The 20,993-nt window shown below is 50.4% G+C and overlaps 1 protein-coding gene across 9 annotated transcripts in view; it reads right to left on the bottom strand.

Annotated features, from left to right (window-relative positions):
• The window catches only part of LRIG2 (leucine rich repeats and immunoglobulin like domains 2), a 151,959-nt gene that overhangs the window by 85,923 nt on the left and 45,043 nt on the right, over positions 1 to 20,993 (bottom strand). For 7 of the 9 annotated variants that reach the window (XM_039536412.1, XM_039536405.1, XM_039536409.1 and 4 more), the window contains 3 exons: positions 19,861 to 19,983; positions 14,001 to 14,158; positions 4,048 to 4,232 (listed from right to left, as the gene is read on the bottom strand). In XM_039536412.1, the coding sequence (XP_039392346.1) occupies positions 19,943 to 19,983 (41 nt within the window). In that variant the 3' untranslated portion in view covers positions 4,048 to 4,232; positions 14,001 to 14,158; positions 19,861 to 19,942. The remainder of the gene's footprint in view (positions 1 to 4,047; positions 4,233 to 14,000; positions 14,159 to 19,860; positions 19,984 to 20,993) is intronic. The other 2 variants (XM_039536413.1, XM_039536407.1) reach the window with 1 other exon arrangement.

Raw genomic sequence — 20,993 nt, 5'->3', positions numbered from 1 at the left:
GCAGAGTCAACCAGTGGAACTCCTTGCCAGAGGATGTTGTGAAGGCCAAGACTATAATAAAGGTTCAAACAAGAACTAGATAAGTTCATGGAGGATAGGTCCATCAATGGCTATGAGCCAGGATGGGCAGGGATGGTGTCCCTAGCCTCTGTTTGCCAGAAGCTCGGAATGGTCAAAAGGGGATGGATCACTTGATGATTACCTGTTCTGTTCATTCCCTCTGAAGCACCTGGCATTAGGCACTGTCAGCAGAGAGGATACTGGGCTAGATGGACCTTTGGTCTAACCCAGTATGGCTGTTTTTATGTTCTTAATTTTTTTTTGAACAGCCTCTCTGGTTGGAGATGTCTGATCCCAGATAATTTAATAATTTATATCATACACTTTTTTTTTTTTAAGGTATGATGGGAGTTCTATGAAATTCCCATCTGGTGCAGAAGAGACTATGGGATCATGAATCATGCAATTCAGACTTTATGCAATTATAAAGAAATTGATACAGGCCCTAGAATGCCAAGGAAACATCATAAAATCTCTTTCCCGTTACACACAAAGTGAAGCGGCTCAGACAATGGAGAAAAGGGGTGGGCAGGGGGGGAAGGAACAGAAAAAAATCCCTTTCCATCTTAGGCCTTTCACTTCTATTAGACAGGAAAGAAGAGCAAGTTAGCTATATCTGTTTAGCCATTCATAGGATATAAGAGCAATGGAACATTCAGTGATGTTGGAAGGCAACAACATTAAAATTGGTAAGAGGAATCAGACACACAGTGAACATGTGGAACTCTCTGCCACAAGGTATCACTGAGCCTAGGAGCTTAGTAGGAGTCTTTGAAAGATTAGGCGGGTGTCAAGCTAATGAGAACATAGGATCATAGGACTGGAAGAGACCGCCAGAGGTCATCTAGTTCAGTCCCCTGCACTCAAGGCAGGACTAAGTATGATCTAGACCATCCCTGACAGGTGTTTATCTAACCTGCTCTTAAAAATCTCCAGTGATGGAGACTCCACAACCTCCCTGGGTAATTTATTCCAGTGTTTAACCACCCTGACAGTTAGGAAGTTTTTACTAATGTCCATCCTAAACCTCCCTTGCTGCCATACGCGGCAGGTTTGTATAATTTTTGGTGGGGCCCAAAATGGTGGTGCCCCTCCGCTCCCGCCAGGTGCGGCTCTAGAAATTCCACCACCCCAAGCAGGGCGGCGCGCTGCGCCGCTTGCGCCACCCTTCCCCGGTCCCACGGCCGGGGCAGAAGTGCCTGCGGACGGTCCCGTGGTCCCGCGGCTCCGGTGGAGCATCCGCAGGAATGCCTGCGGGAGCTCCGTCCGAGCCGCGGGACCAGCCCACCCGCCGCAGTCATGCCTGCGGCAGGTCCGCTCCTCCCAGGGCTCCTGTGGACCTCCCGCAGGCATGACTGCGGAAGGTCCGCCGGAGCCAAATGCCGCCCTGCCAGGACAATGCCGCCCCACGCGCCTGCTTGGCGCGCTGGGGTCTGGAGCCGGCCCTGGCTCCCGCCCTGTAAGCCGATATAAAATGAAGCTACAATGCATCAGTGCCACAAGATTACAAAGGTCAATTAAAAGTGGAAAGTCAGAAGCAGCACTTGCCTACTTCAATATACAGTATTATATTTTGTTGCACCTGTTGTGATGATGTGGGAATGTCCTTAATATTTTCTCTGAATACTGTGTGGGTGCCTCAGTTTCCCCTGCAAGATGCCAACTGAAGGTGTTGGGGACAAAGATCAGGTGGCCTCCTTGTCCGGAAGAGACACAGAGGCCAGAGGAGGGAGTGTCAGTTTGGAGCTGGCTGGGGAAATGGGGAGAGACCCAGAATTTGGTTCTGGGCTCCCCACCCCCCAAGATGGACCTGACAGAGGGGTTCTGTTTTCTGTACCTACAAGCTCTGTTTAAACTGTGTTCCCGTCATCTAATAAATCTTCTGTTTTACTGTCTGGCTGAGAGTCACATCTGACTGCGGAGTTGGGGTGCAGGGACCTCTGGTTGCCCCAGGACCAGCCTGGGCAGACTCGCTGTGGAAAGTGCATGATGTGGAAGGGCATGCTGAATGCTCTGAGGTCAGACCCAGGAAGGTGTAAGCTTCTTGCCCTGGAGACAGTCTGCTCCAAGAGAGGAGGCTCCCCCAGAGTCCTGACTGGCTTTGTATGGAGTTGTTCCAAAGCATCACAGCATCCCCTTCCACACCGTGCACTTCCCAGAAGTCCGCACAGGCACTGACACTCCCTCCTCCGGCCTTTGTCTCTTTTCCAGGCATTAGGAGGCCACCCGATCTCTCTGTTCTCCAACACCTTCAGTTGGCACCTTGCAGGGGAAACTGATTTGGGAGAAATGAAGTAAAAGCTGCCCAAACCGAGCTTGAGCACACCTGAATTTTGAGGTGTTCAAATCTGGAAGGCAGGTGCTAGGGGTGGGAGAGGGCTGTGGGCTCCATGGGGGAGCATGGCAGCAACTGTCTGGAGCTGCACGGAGCCAGATACGCTGGTCTGAGTGGCACAGTAAGCGGTTTGGGGGTTGGAGAAGGGGTAGGGAGTTCCGGGGGGCAGCCAAGGGACAAGGAGCAGGGGGGGTTGGATGGGGCAGAGGTTCGGAGGGGCAGTCAGGGGACAGGCAGCAATTGGATAGGCATGGGAGTCCAGGTGGTTTATCAGGGGACAGGTAGAGGGGTTCTGGGGAGAAGTTGGGTGGGGTCTCAGGAGGGGGCAGTTGGGGACAAGGAGAAGGGAGGCTTAGATAGGGGCTGGGGTCCCAAGGGGCAGTTGGGGCAGGGGTCTCGGGAGGGGGTAATCGGGGGACAAGGACCAGTGGTGCTTAGATAGGGGGTGAGGGTCCTGGAGGGGCAGTTGGCGCAAGGGTCTGGGGAGGGGACAATCAGCGGCCAGGGGCTGGGATTCAAAGGGCTCTGGGCTGCTGGCAGCTGCGGGGAGCCCTGAGCCCTTTAAATCCCAGCCGCCTCCCTGGCTGGGATTCAAAGGGCTCTGGGCTCCCTGCCCCTGGGGCAGTGCAGAGCCCTCTGATTCCCGGCCGCGGCTGGGATTTAAAGGGCTCTCGGCTCCCCGCGGCTGCAGGCAGCCCAGAGCCCTCTGACTCCCGGCCGCGGCTGGGATTTAAAAGGCTCTCGGCTCCCCGCGCTTGCAGGCAGCCCAGAGCCCTCTGATTCCTGGCCGCGGCTGGGATTTAAAAGGCTCTGGGCTCCCCGTCGCAGAGGGCAGCGCAGAGCCCTCTGACTCCCTGCCGCGGCTGGGATTTAAAAGGGGCGAAACCTAGCTCCAACTATTGGTGGAGCAGAGCCCCTGACTGTAAATATTCCTGGGGCTAAAGCCCCAGGAGCCCATATAAGTCGGCGCCCATGCTTGCTGCAATTTAAGCCCATTGCTTCTTGTCCTATCCTCAGAGGTTAAGAAAAATAATTTTTCTTCCTCCTCCTAACAACCTTTTACAGACTTGAAAACTGTTATGTTCCATCTCAGTCTTTTCTTTTCCAGACTAAACAAACCCCGTTTTTTCAATCTTCCCTCACAGGTCATGTTTTCTAGACCTTTAAACATTTTTGTTGCTCTTCTTTGGACTCTGCAATTTGTCCACATCCTTCCTGAAATGTGGCACCCAGAACTAGACACAAGACTCCAGTTGAGGCCTAATCAGCACAGAGTAGAGCGGAAGAATTACTTCTCCTGTCTTGCTTACAACACTCTTGCTACTACATCCCGGAATGATGTTTGCGTTTTTTGCAACAGTGTTACGCTGTTGACTCATATTTAGTTTGTGGTCCACCATGGCCTCCAGATCCCTTTCCGCAGTGCTCCTTCCTAGGCAGTCATTTCCCATTTTGCACGTCACTTAAGAAAGGACAGAGTATTTATGGGTATATAAACCTTCCTGTCTCAGGGTACGATCCAAATACTGCCTGGACAATAGGGCGTTTTCTCGCATCTTCCTCTGAAGCATCTTGTACTGACCAGGGACAGGAGACTTGGCTACGCAGACCACAAAACAGCAGTTTTTAACATTTGGGGGTTTTGCACTTACCCCTTAGTGTTTGACTTGCTCTGTGCTCCAGGAACACAGCCTCTTTGCAGTTATCAAAATGCGGCAATTTCGAGCACTCAGCAAGAGGCAGCCCATCATCCCTGAGCGACCTGGGGTTTCATAGCTCATGTGCAGTTGTCTTGGGACACCTCCTTGAAGTTAACAGCTGAACACGCTGCAAACTCCTGATGGAAGAGAGTGGCAATGACATAGGAAAAGAGCCAGTATTTTCTAATACCTTTGGTAGATATTTGCCAAAGGTCACAGGGAGCAGCAGCATAACCAGAGAATGGCACCATCTATAGGATTTACGAGCCAGGGACATGTGAAGCCTGTGCAGAGACTGGAATGCTGATGAGCTCTGCTCAGGCTGCTCTGGGAACTCTTTGTAGGTTGTTCTCTCCTACAAGTGGGGACTTCATGCTGGCTTGACAGCCCTGGAGACTCTCCCAGCATAACTCCAACACAAAGCTCCCCCTCCACGCACTGCCCCGTCAGAGTGCCTCAGTAACCTCACCTCAGCTCCCCGGCCTCTCTGCTGGGACTGCTAACGGTGCCAGTTGCTGCATCAGTCTGAGTGACACTAAGGAGCTGAACTGAGACCGTCCACGCTGCAGAACGGCCATCCTCAGAGGGCAACAACTTTCAGGCATGGCCAGCCAAAAGGCCCCACTACCCAAGCTCTGAGCCACCCAGTACGGCACTGGGAATGTTGTCTTGCCTCCCAGCACCTTGCAGTGGAGTGGGGGAGGCCCTAGTCACAGACATTTAAGGGGATGTGCAGTTAGCACCACCTAATGCCAGAAGCGAGGGAAGTCACCGTGGCAGCATGCCAGTGGCTAATGGATGCAGATCCCTCAGGCTGGCCATTAGAGCGAAGCAGGAGCCTTTGATCAATACCGAGCACTGGGAAACAGCATTTGGAAAGTGACCTTTCCACCTGGCCTTCAGTCTGAGCAGATGCTGTTACTGTTAATAATGCCTCAGCTCACTCCAGCTAGGCTCAAGCCAATTAGACCCAACACAGGCTGGCGGGGCACTCTCCCTTTAACAAGGTCACTTGATTTATAGATGTTTGCATATTCCCCACCTTTAATTTGATCTGGTGTCAATGATTCAATTTTGCTCACAAAAACCATTGTGGTTAATAATCATACAGTGGAGAAATCTATCACACAATCAAAGCGCTGAGCGCGCATCATCTGAGAGCGCTACCCCTTTTACTGGAATGCAGATTAGCAAGCGGCAGCCACACAAAGCATCTCGACAGATAAGATCTCATTAAGATTCTATTGTCTCTCAAAATTTATAATTAAAAACTGGGGGCAAGTGACTCCGAGGCCCCAGTACTGACTAGATTTTTTTTTTTAAAAATACTATCAGCTTCATTTTATGAACCACTTTAGTACCCAAACCCCAGGGAAAAAGGATTCGGATCCCTTGGGTAAGCACCCTGCCATGAAGAGATGCTGGAACATTTCTGCATGATATTAGCTCCTTTAAAATCCCCACACTAGGCTATTGTGGTAAAAATGCTTCCATCAGCAAATCCCCTTTCTTCCCAGTGAGGGTGCAGGAGCCCAGTTAGGGGCAATGGAGAAACCTAGCACCATACAGAGAGACTCAGTTCTCCACCAGCCAGGATTAGCGTTAGAGCGGCAACAGGGTTTTGAGACAGGTGCTGGCACTGTACACAGTGTGCACTGAGTGGGCTAAGGGCAGGTCTGAAGCTAATGTGGGTCACGATAAGTCTAATGGCATTAAGGAAGCGTGTGGATATGGAGACAGGCAATATGGCTTCCCCACATCACCTGCTCCAGCACATCAGGACCACTGTCAGGTTTCTAAGTGGAGTGAGCGGGCAGTGGCAGTGTTGTCCCGCGGGGGGCCTCCTGCAATTCTGGGCCCCCTCCTCGTGACCTCACACATACAGCTCAGCGTGCGACCTAGCACATACAGAGGATGCCGTTTTGAGATCCAGGCAGCACTGAGCAGGACGGAGCAATGACACCCGACAGGCTGGATCTGGCTTTTATTGCAGGGTTGCAGGTGCCGAGCGCCGTCACTGTGGGTGGGCACAAGCTATCCAAGCCAGAGACGCTTCGGTTAACATTTCATGTGTGTCACGCTGCTCCTTTCACTGTGACTGCAACAGAAAGGTGCACAGCATACAGGGAGATGTGGTTATTGGACACTAGTATTTTAGAGCAGGGTGCTCCTTAGCAGTGCGGTTGCAGGAGAACTCAGCCTCAGGATTGTAATGGGATTTAAGTAACGTGAGCACCTGTTGTGAGAAGCACACTGAGGTGCTGTCTAAAGATAATGTAGTGGCCCCAACACAATCGTGCCAACACAGAGGAATGCAGGTGAAAAAAGGGACAGTTAAGTGGTCATGGATAAACGCACCCAGACAGGACAGACCAGTTACAAGCTGTTAGAAAGAAGCCTCCGGAGCTCTGACAGCCTCCTCAGGCAGGGACCTGTGCCAAAGTAAAGGCAGATATTTAGCTCTACCTACCCCAGACACATGTTTACACAGAAGTGGTTTGCAGATAGCTAGACAAGAGACTCAGTTTCCACGGCCAGTGAGTCAGATACTGGATCTCAATGGGACTGGTGTTCATTCCTAGGCTGGGTACATTGTTCCACTTGAGTGTTTGCTATCGTGTCAGGTTACACTACAGCTTGTCGCTTTCATTTACTTTGCACCATGTTGAATTTAACATGAGTTACTCCAGCGCTATGGCATCAGTTACGTAACTCAATAATTAACATTTCAAGAGAGCATGGATTAAGGTTTCAGTCAGCGAGGCCCATTCAGGGAACAACGCTGTCCCAGGGACTGGGGAAAGCTGACATGAGAGCTCGCAGTTACGCCGCTCCCTTCCAGGGGATCAGTCTGCCAGCCAACACAAGCTGAACAAGGGCTCCAGCAGGACACCTACTCCCTGATCTTTCAACAGAGGAACATCTTGGATGGAGGAGTGACCTTGTCCTTTGGCCATTCACCTCACCGCTCATTCTGTAATTTCCTCTCCTTCATTCCATTGGTCCCCTAATACACCTCTACCCCGATATAACACGGTCCTCAGGAGATAAAAATCTCACCGTGTTATAGGTGAGACCACGTTATATCAAAGTTGCTTTGGCCCCCCCTGTTCTTTGTTCCCTGACCGCTCCCTCCAGAGACCCCCGTCCCAATCACGCCCAGGACCCCACCCCCTACCCAACCCCTGACCCCCACTCCCACCCCCGGACAGGCACTCACCGACGGCGGGAAGCAGAGTGTCATGGCTAGGAGGTGACGGAGTGGAGCAGGCTGAGGCTGGGCTGCTCCGCTTCCCGCCGTTGGTGGGTGTGGGGAGGTTGGGGAAAGGATGCCCCCCTGCACTCACCTGCGGCAGGAAGCAGAGCGACGCAGCCCCAGTCCGCTCTGCTTTCCTTGCCCTAGCCCCAGCCATGTCGCTGGGGGGCGACTGGGGAAAGGTCCTGCACTCACCTGCCCGGCGGGAAGTTGAGCGCCACTGCTGGGAGCTGGCGGAGTGGAGCAGGCTGAGGCTGGGCTGCTCCGCTTCCCACCCCAGGTGAGTGTGGGGAGGTTGGGGAAAGGACGCCCCCCGCACTCACCTGCGGCGGGAAGCGGAGCGCTGTGGCTGGCGGAGTGGAGTGGGGCCAGGCTGCTCTGCTTCCGCCACTGCCAGTGAGTGCGGGGGCTGGGGGGATCCCTTCCTCTAAGCCCCCTCCCCCAAGCGACACGGCTGGGGCAAGGGAAGCAGAGCGGGCTGCTCCCGGCCCCCCCATTAATCTCCCAGGCCACTCTGGGACTGCGGGGCTACCAAAAGTGTCCTCCCACAGCTCCTGCCCCCCAGGACCTTGGGGGGGGGAGCCCTTGACCACCCCCGAGACCCTCTGCCCCTTATCGAACCCCTCGGCCCCGGCTTGGCCCGGCACCCTTAACACACTGCTCAGAGCAGTGTGTCAGAGCTTTACCGCCTTGTATGCGAACCTGCCTTATATCGGGGTAGAGGTGTAGTTATTTTATTAAAGAAAAAAAAAGTGTTTTTTCCCCTCAAATTGCTTTTGGCTATACAATGCCAACAGCCTCTTGTACAGCATGGCCCAGGCCTGGACAGAGCTGGGACCTCTGTCTTCCACTATATTGGCATGCAAGGCCCTCTGGAATTGCACACTCACTGATACTGTATATTAGGTGGCCTGGGGCAGAACTTACTAGTTAGTGTCCTTTTGGAATATGCCAGCAAACTAAGGCCTGGTCTACACTAAGAAGGGGGGTCGAACTAGGGTACGCAAATTCAGCTACGCTGAATTCGAAGTACCCTAGTTCGACCTACTCACCCGTCCAGACGCGGCGGGGTCGAACTCCGCGGCTCCCCCGTCGACTCCGCCACCGCCGTTTGCAGTGGTGGAGTACCGGAGTCGACCGCAGCGCTTCCGGAGTTCGAACTATCGCATCTAGATCAGACGCGATAGTTTGAACTCCAAGAAGTCGAACTCACCGCGTCGACCGGGAAGGTAAGTGTAAACCTACCCTAACAGCAGCAGCGAGATTATATGCACCTCTCTGCAAAGAATGCAGTGAAAAGCCAATGCCTCAGGCATGAAACAACAGCTGAGAACCAGGGACTGCTCCTTGCTTTGTGTAAGAGGGATGCTGGGCTAGGAGGCACTGCACCCCTTAAGATCAGGGGTACCCAATGTCCTGGCCAGCCGTCGAGCATCTGCCAAAATTTGGTGGCAACGCCTCTCGATGACACCACTTGCCGCCAACAAGTGACGTCATCGAGAGGTGCCACCGCATTTCGGCGGATGCTCGACCACCGCCATGGTCCTTCACCTGGCGCCCACCAGATGAAGAGGTTGGGGACAACTGCCTTAGATGATCAGGAAAGTCTTTGTAGATGATGCAAAGCATTTTGTTCAGATGTCTGAGCAGAAGACTGGAGGAGGACAATGCAATTTGTGCCTTTCCTGTATTTTATGACCACGGTGAAAAAAACAGGCAGAAGACAAGTTTCAGTTACAAGCACATCACAAGCCAAGGCTCTATTAGCACAGAGATAATTTCACTGCCTCGAAGCAGAGGCTAGCAGGGAAGTGTACTCTGGAATTTGCACAGGAGGGGCTGGGTTGGGCTCTATCTAACTGAGGTTCTTGTCCGGTCCCCATTGCCATACTCATCTCACATGTATAGCATTAACCCTCACAACCCCAGAGAAGTCAGATAGTGCTATTATCCCCATTTCGCAGGTGAGACAAAGAAAGGTTAAGTAATTTGCCCAAGGTCACACAAGGTCTATGGTGGAGCAGGGAACTGAACCTGGATCTCCTGGGTCCCAAGCTAGTACCCTAACAAGCGAAATGCCCTTCTTTGTGAGCCACAGGGGATGGATCACTGGATGATTCCCTGTTCTGTTCATTCCCTCTGGGGCACCTGGCATTGGCCACTGTCAGAAGACAGGATACTGGGCTAGATGGACCTTTGGTCTGACCCAGTCTGGACGTTCTTATGTTCTGTGCCATAGAGTTATCTCAATGGCAAACGCAGCTGGCCCCTAATTCCAAAACAAGGCACATCAGAAAATAAAGGTTCTGCCTCACAGAGCATAAGGCTGGAAGAGACCGCTCCCGTCATCCTGTCCAACCTGCTGCCTAACACAGGCCAGAAAATTTCATCCAGAGAGTCTGGCAGCAAGTGAATACTGGAGCCCAGCAATTGTTCGATGGTAAATAATGTAGGTGAGAAAACAAGGGGAGTTTGGATTTAAATCCTGTTTATGCATCCCTCTCATGTGCATCTCTGGACACCAGGACTGCACACACTGAATGCCTCATAACTGTTAACGTGCTTACCTCCCCAGCACTGGGAGGCAGGGCAGTTATGTTATCCCCACTGTTATACAGCTGGAGGAGTAAGGTAGTAAGAGGCTAAGGGACGTACCCAAGATTGCTAAAGAGGAGTCTGCTAAGGGTTTGGGACAGAGTTGGAAGCAACTCTAGAAAGGTTTTTTCTTGGATGTCTGCAAGGTATGAGCTAACAATTCACTCCTGAGAACAGCTCATGTAGTCAGAGTTCTGCTGAGTGTGAACCTAGGTCCCGAGCCAGATTTGGTCTTGCCCCTGTACCCGATCCTAAACCAGAGCCTCCTTTTCACTATTCCCCGGTGAATTTCTGGATGACAGCCACTGCAGGAGAAAGATTTCCACTAGTAGAAAGAGCTAGCCAAGCCCAGGGTTGTTTAAGATGTTAACACCAATCCAAAATGTAGTCTATGAAACGCAGGAAAGAGTTAAATGGCTCACGTTTGGCAAGAGAAACAAACAGAGCTTAATGAAACCTTTATTTGTAAAATATATTTTTTAATTTAAATGCAAATGGGGTGCTGCATTGTGTGCAGGTCACTCATGCCAAGACGCTGCGCAATTAGCAAGGCTGCATCTCAGGAAGCCAAGACTGCTAATGGGCCAGCACTTCCCGCGCATTTGTTTTTAGTTAATTAATTTTTTTTTCATAAAGGGATGAGTCTTGCTTTGCAAAATACACTCCAAACTCCATTCAGCAAAGCCTCCCTCAGCCAACGATGGGGTCAGGGACACACTCACAGCAGCCCATTAGATATTAATCGAGCGGGACACAATGATTTCTGTATCCTGGAAAGTCTTTTGGCAAGCCACAAATCACAGCCCAGTGGTCGATACAAGCTCCCAGTCTGGGTCCTGCAACAGTCAGTGCCAGATGAAATGCTATGGACAGTAAATCTGAGCAAGGCACTGGGAAACTTTTCTAAATACTAGGATGAATTACATATAAGTCTTCTAAAGAGACATTAAACATAATGTGAAACTGCACCTTAAAAGTGATGAACAGGCCAGTTTAGCAGAGCAGTTATTCCTAGTGCTGCACATAAGTTATAGGCAAGTTAATAAAAACTCTTTGTAGGGGATTTCATCTGGAGAAAATCTCCCTGTACCAAGAAAGATGAGCTGGAATTGGGTCACTATGATCCATGCCCTTCAGGGATGTGCTAGAACTTACAAAGCCTCAGATTGTGTTTAGCTCTTTTTCTTGCTGGTCCAGCTCTGCTCTACTGCTGCTGCCATCATCTGCTGAAGGCAGCTGGACCTCCAGCAGCATGGGAAGCAGTGAGGAGCTCATCAATAGTGGCCAAGCGGCTGTGTGAGCACTCTGCTCCCAGCCTGTCAAGCATGTGCCAACCAGCAGCTGCTGGAGTTCGAGCAAAGCAACTGAGGTAATATATATTTACAGGAATGATCTGAGTCATTGGCAAAGGGTGGCAAGGGACTGACTCAGTGAACTGAAAAGAATGTGTGTTTATGGCTGCTGGAAATCACACAGCAGCTCGTATTAGCGCTACCATGAGGGCCTCAAAGCCAAAGGAAGTAATAAGGATTGTAAAATTACCGCATGAGCAAAATACATCACGGTTACAATCTATGGCTGCCCCTCTGCTGCTTCTCCTAGGCCAATTTGCTTGGGAAATTCACCTTGCCCTGGGACAGGCTGAGGAGGGAAGTTCTGCTGGGAGTCTGACCATGCCGCAGAGTCTACATCCTCCCCTACGCTCCCATGACTTTAGAGCACGAGGGAAGGATATTTGGGTCTCATTCCTAAATCTGACAGTGCTAACGGATGTGTGATGGATGAGATCTTGAAACGTTCTTGAGCATCTCACATGAGAGAGATACACACACTCACCCACATGCAACAGAGTCAACCTCTCCCTCTCCCCACCCCAAACATATGCACTTTCTAGGGGGTTCACTGAGCTTCCATTTCTTTGCTAATCTTTCTCACTTGTGCAGGATAAAGCAATGAGCTTTGCTGAGCAGGAACATACTGCACCACACACATAACGGGGAGCTGCTGTCATATGCTGCCCAGTACCCCAGAAACCTCAGGGACACATCAGGGACATCCCAGATTATGGGACCGAGTGGTTTAGTGGACTGCATACTGAACCCTCCCACTGCCCCAGGACACCAACTCCAGCCCAGCCTGGGTAGGGACTGGGTGCTGTTACCACCTCCCGGTTGGCTCCTGGCCTGTGTAGAGAAAACTGGTAGCCTCTAGCACCTGCTCACCTGGTAATACTGCGCCTCCTGCTGCTGCACACAGTACGGCAGCCCTTGTCCCACTCCTGGTTCCCCCTGCAGGTTGACAGCCTCGCTTGGTGGATCTTCAGTGACTCAGCCCTCTGGCCAGGTCACCCAGTCAAAATGAACCCCTTCCGGGGTAGCAAAAGGTCCAGCAGAGCTGTCTGCCCGCAGCAGGGTTTTGAGCCCCCGCTCTGTCTGCCCCCCTTCGCTCAGGCTTCCAAAGTAGCCTTGTCCCCTTCTCAGGGCTTGGCTTAGGCCTGTCTCCCATCTCCCAGGGTTTATATCACTTCACTAGTGGCTTGGGGGAGGGGAGGAAATGGGCTCACCCACTACTCTGGGTTCCAACCCAAGGATCCTATTAACAGCAACCTCTTGCTGCGTCTTCATCTGGCCCTTCATCTTCGCCCTTAGCTCAGGGCTGAAGTTCTTAGAGCCTCGCTCTTCTGCCTTATGCAGCCACAGACAGAACCAAGTTCTGGTTGTCTCTTGAGCGCCTGTGGCCAGAGAGGCCAGGTGAGGCAAGGCATGGCCTGCCCTGCCCCGTCCCTACCTTCTGGTCCCAGCTCAGAACTGTCTTGCTACGACCCTGAAGCTCCTTTTACCAGAGCCTGCTGGGCTTTAATTAGCTGCTTCCTGGAGGCCCCACCTCTGCTGCTCCTTTCCTGGGATGGGATGTAATAGGACCATAGGGCTTCTATCAGGAGACACCCTGTCACCAACCCCCCATGGGCTGCCTCAGCAGGGAGCGCAATGACTGCCTAGCTTCTGGAGGTGGAACTCCACTCCTGGGCAGGGCCAGGCACACTGATTGTTCTGTAGTTAAAAATACAGAGAGGGCTTTGCTCTCAAGCCGGCAAATCCACCAAGCACTGAATTAACTGCCTAAGGCACAGCTCATAGCTGGGAGCTTCATCTGCCCACGGAGATTTTCACATTCCAACTAAAAATCAGGTATCCCATAACTGTATTTTGTGCAGCATTCCTGCTTCAATGACAGCTCTGAAGCAAGCTTCACCAGAGACCAACTGAGCCCATCTCTAGGCTGTGAGGAAGGGGATTAGTCTGTTCGCTCCAAGCTGTTCTCTTCATTTACAAGGACACTTACCATGGCTTAATCTACATATGTGCTTGCTGTTTAAGGAGCTGCTTTAACTGGAATTATACAGAAGCTGTTATTGCTTTGCAACAGGCACTTGCGGAACGGTAGCAGTCTTGTTCCAGAAGGGAATTAAATTGGGATTTTAGAGAGAAGAACGTAGGCAGCACAGCTCCTCAAAGGGCAAGAATTCCTGTGGTGTAGTGATTTAACTGTTTGGTCAGTTCTGCTTCATGCTCCAGCAGCAGCTCAGATGGTCACTCAGATTGTCAAGGCAACAGATTCAGGGGAATTCACAGTAACATGGGATGAGTGAACAAGTGACACACAACAGTTTCTCCACATGGGAGAGATGCAGAAGCAGCAGGCAAAGATTAGCACGGCGGTTCTTTGCAGGGCATCGATATTTGTTTCCCTGCCCACAGTATGAAAGCAGCGAACATGAGACCTGCGCACATGTATTGCACCCTATCCAACAAGTGATCGTAAGGGCTCTGACTTAACAGAGCATCAGGCAGGTGATGCAACAAAGTCAGTGTTACATAGGGGGCCACACAGAATCCCAGATGTTAGAGCATTTCAAGCCACTAGATGCTGCAATTTGTCATTTAAATTTTTCCCACAAAACACTTCTTAAAAGACAAACTGTAAGAGAGAAGCCAGTGTAAAGACAAGGTGTCCCCCGCAGGGCTGGGAAACACGGAGACGGGGGCTAACTCACCTTCCTTTTGCTCTGCTGTTTCCTTCTCCTGCCCTGGCAAGCATGCAGCAGACAGGCTCACCTTGTGGGTTACCCACAGCTGTGACACTGGGCTAGGGGCCAGTCTGGAACTGTGAGAACGCTGGTGCTGGGAAGTGACACACCAAGACCGATGAATGCTGTGGACAGGAGAAACAATGATACATCACTACCCTCCCTCATGCAAACTCGGAGCATTGCTAATTACAGAAAAGCGAGAGCCAGCTCAGATCTCCAGCTGCAGGTCACCAGCTCTGCTAGGTTTTGTAATTAAGCAAAGCAACGCAGCACATATCAACCTAGGAACCTGCTCACTAACAGACACTTTGTCGGCTCACAACAAGCTTTCTAGACACAGTGCCATCACTCACCTAAAAAGCTCCAGGCAATTTGCCTGCTCCCATCACCTGGGTTGCATCCTGCTTGCTGCCAACGCCCATTAGTGTCTGTGCTGGCAGATGGGTGCAGGCTGCTTTGACAATTCCTTGAACAAGGAAAAACAAAAAGCAACAAGTAGCCATTGGGATAGTCACGCTCCACCACCATGGAGTCACTGTTTGGTTACAGGCCATATCATAACAGTCTATGTATGCAGAGTTCTCATTGGCCAGAGACTGGGAAGTCTCTGTGTATCCAATGTCATTTAAGCTCACTATTCTGGGCCTCCCCAGTCCAGCACTAGGTTTCCCTAATGATGCACAGCTGCCATCTGGCACCACTCCCAGTGGAATTCAGCCTGCGAATTCAATGAACGCATCTCAGTGCCTGCTGCTAAAAGCAGAACATAGCTGTTACCAGCTCTCTAACCCCTCATAGCCTGCTCCTTATTCTCCACAGGGAATCCCAGAAAGAACGCACTGACAGTGCTTTTTATCCTGCTGTTCCACTGAGCAACAGCTACACCCTCTGCCAACGGGTTGCAGTGAAGCCACAGGCTCCTGCTGACCGTGGGCCCAAAGCATTCCACAGAAATGCCCTGGTGCTTTAGGGCTGCATGGGGAATGTGCTGGGTGTTGCTGGATGCTATTTGAGTGGCTTATCTCCCTGCCTGCAATAACAATGACTGCCTCTTGTCTAGGGGAGCCTGAACCAGCACAGCAGCCCCTGTCCCTGCGGTGGTGGTGATCAGCCAGAAAAAGGAAGGGTAAATATTAGCCATAGGCACCAGAGCATTCCCCCGACCCTGACAAGTAATGTCATGGAATCCTTACTATCCAGGTAGTTCAGAGATGGCCTCTTGTAGCATACTGCATAGAGCTCAGAGTCTCAGCCTCGTATACTCTGCTGGGATCCAGGCCTGCATGTAGCTAGACAGATGCTATGCCCGCTAAATCAGCCCACCCAGCTAAGTAATTCCCTATGCTGATGGCCTGAGTCTCTGCAGTAAAAGCTGCCAGCTGCTGCACATCTCTAGTGACTCAGCTATCTGGACTCTTGCTCACTAAGGGACAACTAACTTGCCCAGAGCCCAGCACTCATCTCAAAGAGAGAGGCCAGGTGCCGTGCAGATGTGCGTGGGTGGGAGTGAAATACTGCGGAGATTGCACCAGCCCAATGGCTGTGGAGCTGCTCCATGTGTGGAGGACAGAAAGATGCACATGGGAATAGAGCTCAGCAGAGGAGGGCATGCGACCCCCTGTATCCTCCCTCCTGCCTGTGCAAAACAATTGCACCAGTTCTGGTGCAAAGTGGGGAAATCTGATCCTATTGCAGTGGCCAGGTACCGGTATATCGAAATCCTACAAGTCCAGCTGTTGGGAGCACAGCAATGTGGTCTGCACATCAGGGCACGAGGAAGGTGCAGCCCTTCCTGTCCCCGGTGTTTGGGATTCGGCAGTATTTGTCACTGAGGGATTGCATTTTCTCGCTCTCTGCAGGACAAAAGCAGCCGCCAGCCTGCGAGATAAACCATGCTGTGAAAATGTTATTGGCTAGAAGGGGAAGCATGATCCTCAAAGCCCTGCAGCAGTGTCAGATCTGAGCAGAATGGAGATGAGGCTGAGAAGAGAGCACTCTCTCCAGCACATACAGATCCATCACACTGTCCTTTTAGCGCTCATCAATAAACATTTACAGTTTAATCAACATACATCCCTTTATAGAGCAAATCAATAGTTGCTCATTGGGAAGAAAATGAGATAAATAGTAGCCTTACGAGCATTTCTGTTCCCTGGTCTGGGTCCAACCCTGTGCTGCTGGATGAAATGAGACTTAAAAAATGAAGTACATGGACTTTGAGCAGTTCTCTATAACACTGTTTGATGTTCTCCCATTTCCGGGGACAGCTGTGATTCTGCTCAGATGCTAAGAGGAAGAAGCATTACAGCTCCAACAAAGAGCTGAGTTTCAACTATGGACTAAAAGGGGCAGCTGTGGTAAATGGATTGACTATATTGGTGGGGCTCAGGACTCCTGGGCTCTAATCCTGACTTTGCCATGCCCCTGTTGTGATCTTGGGCAAGTTCCTTACCTCTGTTTCCTCATCCGTAAAATGGGTTAATGAAGCTCATCCACCAGCATAAAGTACCTTGGGAGTTACAGATGAAAAGTGCAAAGATATATGATGGATTCTCGTATCACTCTTAGCTCTGTGACACCAGGGCATGGCTGTACCCTCTGTGTCAACTACCCACAGATCCTAGTTGTTGCCTCTTAAGATGCAGTGCAATCCATTCACACTGAGGAATCATGGGCACTCTGACCAGCTTCCAGCTCTTGCATATATACTTCCTGCCATCCCATTGACATACACTCTGACACACCCACTCAAACACAGACATATATGTACATGATGGATACAGTCAAAAATGAGGGAGCTTTCATGATGCTGACATCTGAATTCAAACAGCTGCATGCTTTCTGGGGTGATGAAATCTGGTCTAACATATTTTGCAGCTCTTGCTTCAGGGTAGATGCCATAAAAATTAGGACTCTGGGTTCAATTTGTTCAGTACACTTTTGTCTAAGAACCGTAGTTTCATTCTGAAAAAGGATTGCGTCTCCCTCCCAGCTTCCCTGCCAGGATGGGCAGGGATAGTGTCCCTAGCCTCTGTTTGCCAGAAGCTGGGAATGGGCAACAGAGGATGGATCACTGGATGATTCCCTGTTCTGTTCATTCCCTCTGGGGCACCTGGCACTGGCCACTGTGGGAAGACAGGATACTGGGCTAGATGGACCCTTGGTCTGACCCAGTAGGGCCGTTCTTATGTTCCCCTATGTGCAGAGTAATCGCTCTGGCCCATGGGGTTTCAGTGCAAGGGCTGTACCTCCACAGCCCAGCGAGGTATGTGGAATCTCACAAAGATGTAAGAACCAATTCCCTCCCCAGGTGGCAGGGGCTGGATTCAGTCTCTTGCCATCTCATTTCTCTGCTTCCATTACACTTGCTTGTCCCTTTTTTATGAAGGAGATGGCCTGAAGGACTTGGAAACCTGGACTGTTTTGGGTACAAAGGGAAAGCTGTCATCATAAAGAGAAGAAATTTCTCCTCCTTTTTTTCAATAAGAATCATCACTGACTGGCAAGGATCCCACAGTCAGCAGCAGAAACTCCCGCCTGCCCTCCAGTTACTGCTGAGAATAGGACACATGCTGGTGAAGAGGGGGCAAAACCATTACAGATGATGTGACTGAGACCTGGGGGCACCTCCCCCAGTCTCACCTCCCGCACCAGGAGGCTGGCAGCTGCAGCATGCGTTTCCCAAGGCAGGTTTACGCTCAGAAGCATAAACTAGGGTTACTGTCTGTGGAGAAATATGAGCGCTTGTTCCCCTCTTTCCTCTGTATTACTACAGTTCCTCTAAGCCTAGGTCCTTTCCCCACTTCCAGCTATTTCCTCCTTTGGAAATGCCCCGCTGAGTGTTAAACTGATTTTTCTTCCCACATTGTTTTACTGTGCGGTGCTTGGCAAAGATGGATCCCGTGTAATGTTACATAAACTGCCCCTCTGAATCATCTATCACAGTCAATTATTGCATCCCCAATGCTAATACGCCATCTAGGGGTCATCCTGCATAGAACAACGTCCCTTACTCATGGAGATGAGCTAAAGTCTGTGACAATGTCCCAAAAATAAAGGCATGTGGTGGTCGGGGAGGAGGGTAGATAGAGGATTAATGAGCACTGTAGCCTCTACATTTAGAGAAGCTTCTGAAAGGGACCATAAAGTGTTATAGGGATAGATAAACTCTAGCAGCCAGAAATCAGGGAGAAGAGAAGGAGTTCTAATAAAACATCCAATTATTTTCAAATCACTGAAGGATTAAAACACGGAGGAGATAGGAGCTGCAACAAAAATCCAAAAAATGAAAGTCATTAACAAAACCCCAGGTGGATGCAATTGTTTTCCTCTCTTTGATGGCCCAGTTTTTTAATCTCACCAACACCAGGCTGCTGCGTTAATTTTTAAATAGGCTTCGGTAACAGACTATTAACTATGCACGATCTGTTAATAATTTTTGGTTCTCTGTTACTACTTCAGGGGCTGAAAGTGATGAACAAGCAAGCTCTTAACTTGCTAGAGAAGGCAATATCAGAACACAGTTTTTTCAGGCTTTCCTTACAAGTGTGCTAAGGTGCGGCCTTTCCCAATTGCACTTGGTTTATGAAGTGAGGAGCTTGGGGATACGACACTCAGGACAGGGGAGCTCTTCTAACAGTAGGGCAGTTCTGCTGCAACGGGGACAGTGCAAAGTTAGAAATAAAGGCTTTAGAAATGGCACCGTGGGGACCACACTCAGAGCCAATGCCAAGTGTTGTTTTCTTCTGAGTATCTCAAAGCACTATCATTAAGCAAGTCTACCCATTTCTCAGACACAAACAGCAGGAACATGTGAGGGACTGGCAGTCGGGTATAGAATCGGGAATCCCTACACCCAGGCCTCTGCTCTGACCTCTAGTGGTTTGTAGCAGAGGCCTGCCCCTCATCCGCCGCACAAGTCGGCAAAGGCAGGCAGGCACCAAAGCTAACAGCATTTATTTGCTCTGGGTTTGGGCCCTGTTCTGCTCTCCTTTTTCCTCTCTCCAGAAGCTTTGCACAGACCTATCCCAGTGCAGCCACCCTGATGTTCAGTTCCCCTCCCGATAGAAAGCTGTGCCTTAGAGTCCCAATGAGTCCTACAGACACACATGGGAACTGAATGAGGCGCACTTAAGTAGCTGAGCAATCACATGGCGTGTCTACCAGGTACACTACAAGCCTGCACAAAGCTACCAGGCAAGAGCAGCAGCTAGCTGATGGCCCTTCCACAGCTGCAAAGCCTCTTTCAACAGCTGGCAGCAAAGCCAGACCTACACGCGGGTCAGCTAGCGCTCCTGGAAAAGCACAGTGCAGAGCCTGGCATCTGGATTTTACTCCTGCCAAGTTAGTCCCCTGGGTGACCCTGCTGCTTGGCTCTGCTGCAGCAGCAGCTGGTGGGGGGGGTGGGGGGGTGGGAGAAGGCCAAAGGTTCCCATAAGTCACACTCCCACAACCAGTGACATGCCAAGTGACTGATACAGTCATGCACACCAACCACTGCTCTTTGCAACTAGGGCTTTGCTCCTGCAAACTTCCCTTGTAGGTCAGAGCAGACCTGCAGTAACTGGCAACACCCTGCTTTGGAGTAGGTACTAGATTTGGGGGTGGGATTTTAGCACAAAGATTAGGGCAGATGAAGCTAGAGCGGCGCACAGAGCTGTGTCAAAGCAAGTGAACACAGAAAACAGCAGTGTCCAAGATGGAGCATTGGGGGAGGGGAAGGAGACAGAATGGTTACACATTCCTTACCAGAACAAGAGACAGTGCAAGAAGGAATATATTGGAAAAAAATGGATACACTAAGCAAAGGAAAACAAAAACCTACCACAGTTCTCAAAGAAAGGTTGGCACAGCTCTCTGGGAGATGTCCCGTCTCCCGCTTCTGCAGTGAACAGCTGGGGGCTTGCTCACATCACCAGTCGTAGCCGGGACACCTGGCTACTAGGACCTGGAACAAGAATACCAGCTCATGTCAAATCAACTGACAGTTGCCAAAAGGAAACCATTTGTGGTCACTAGCGGGATATGCATGTCTGAGTGGAAAACAGCAGAGTGGCTTGCCCTGTACAGGTAGCCTAGAAGACCATGGCAGGTACCCTGAGCCTTACAGAAGTGCACACACCATCCCGCTCCAGGGCAAGGGTGCGGGAGTTTCCTACTAGGAAAGTGTTACAAAATGATGACAAACAGAATGATTTCTTCCTCCACTAAAAGCAATTTAAAAAAAAAAACAGACTGAAAAGATAAATGGTCTGAAATTGAAAGTAATTCACTTTTCCAGATGGAAGGCAGGAGACAGGAACAAAGCTGGTAATTAAGAATCATCTGCTATGAATACTAAATGCCTGCCACAGCATGCACAAGAAGGGCACACAAGCAAGAGGCTGCAAATCTTCCAAAACCAGATCATTCTAGTTACATCAGCTCAGACATCCTAGTTACAATGTCTGAATCTTGCTACTGGCACCTTGCTGCAGAATTCTCTCTTGGGACCTAGTATGAATGAGCCATTAGCTAGCCAGCTTCAGCTAGATCATCTCAAATACCTTTTCCTTCAGGAAGTCTTTCCATGGGACTGATACCATAAACACTAAGAACAATAAAAACTTCCCAGGCATCAAGGGTTCTGCACATTCTCTTGAAGAGATGGACTTTCAGTTTGAACAATGACACTAAGAACTGACAAGTAGCCCACGGATCTGTTTGGACACTTAGATCTAATCTGATTTTGAGCTATGATTTGCTAAAATACATTAGAGATTGTATAATCACGTAAGCAGTTGTACATATATGAAATATAATCAGACTAATTCCAGTTCAATGTTTGACTATTTGCGAGGTTTATCTTGAGTGGTTATCCTTGGCCAAGCTGTCGGCAAACATTAGTTGCGCTTATTGTATTGACTACTTTCTTGCAGCTAACCAAGAAAACGAGCATCTTGAAAATGCCTGCATCAC

This window comes from Mauremys reevesii, linkage group 4 (genome assembly GCF_016161935.1).
Source record: "Mauremys reevesii isolate NIE-2019 linkage group 4, ASM1616193v1, whole genome shotgun sequence".
Lineage (NCBI taxonomy): Eukaryota > Metazoa > Chordata > Testudines > Geoemydidae > Mauremys > Mauremys reevesii.
This window is presented reverse-complemented; position numbering and strand designations above follow the sequence as displayed.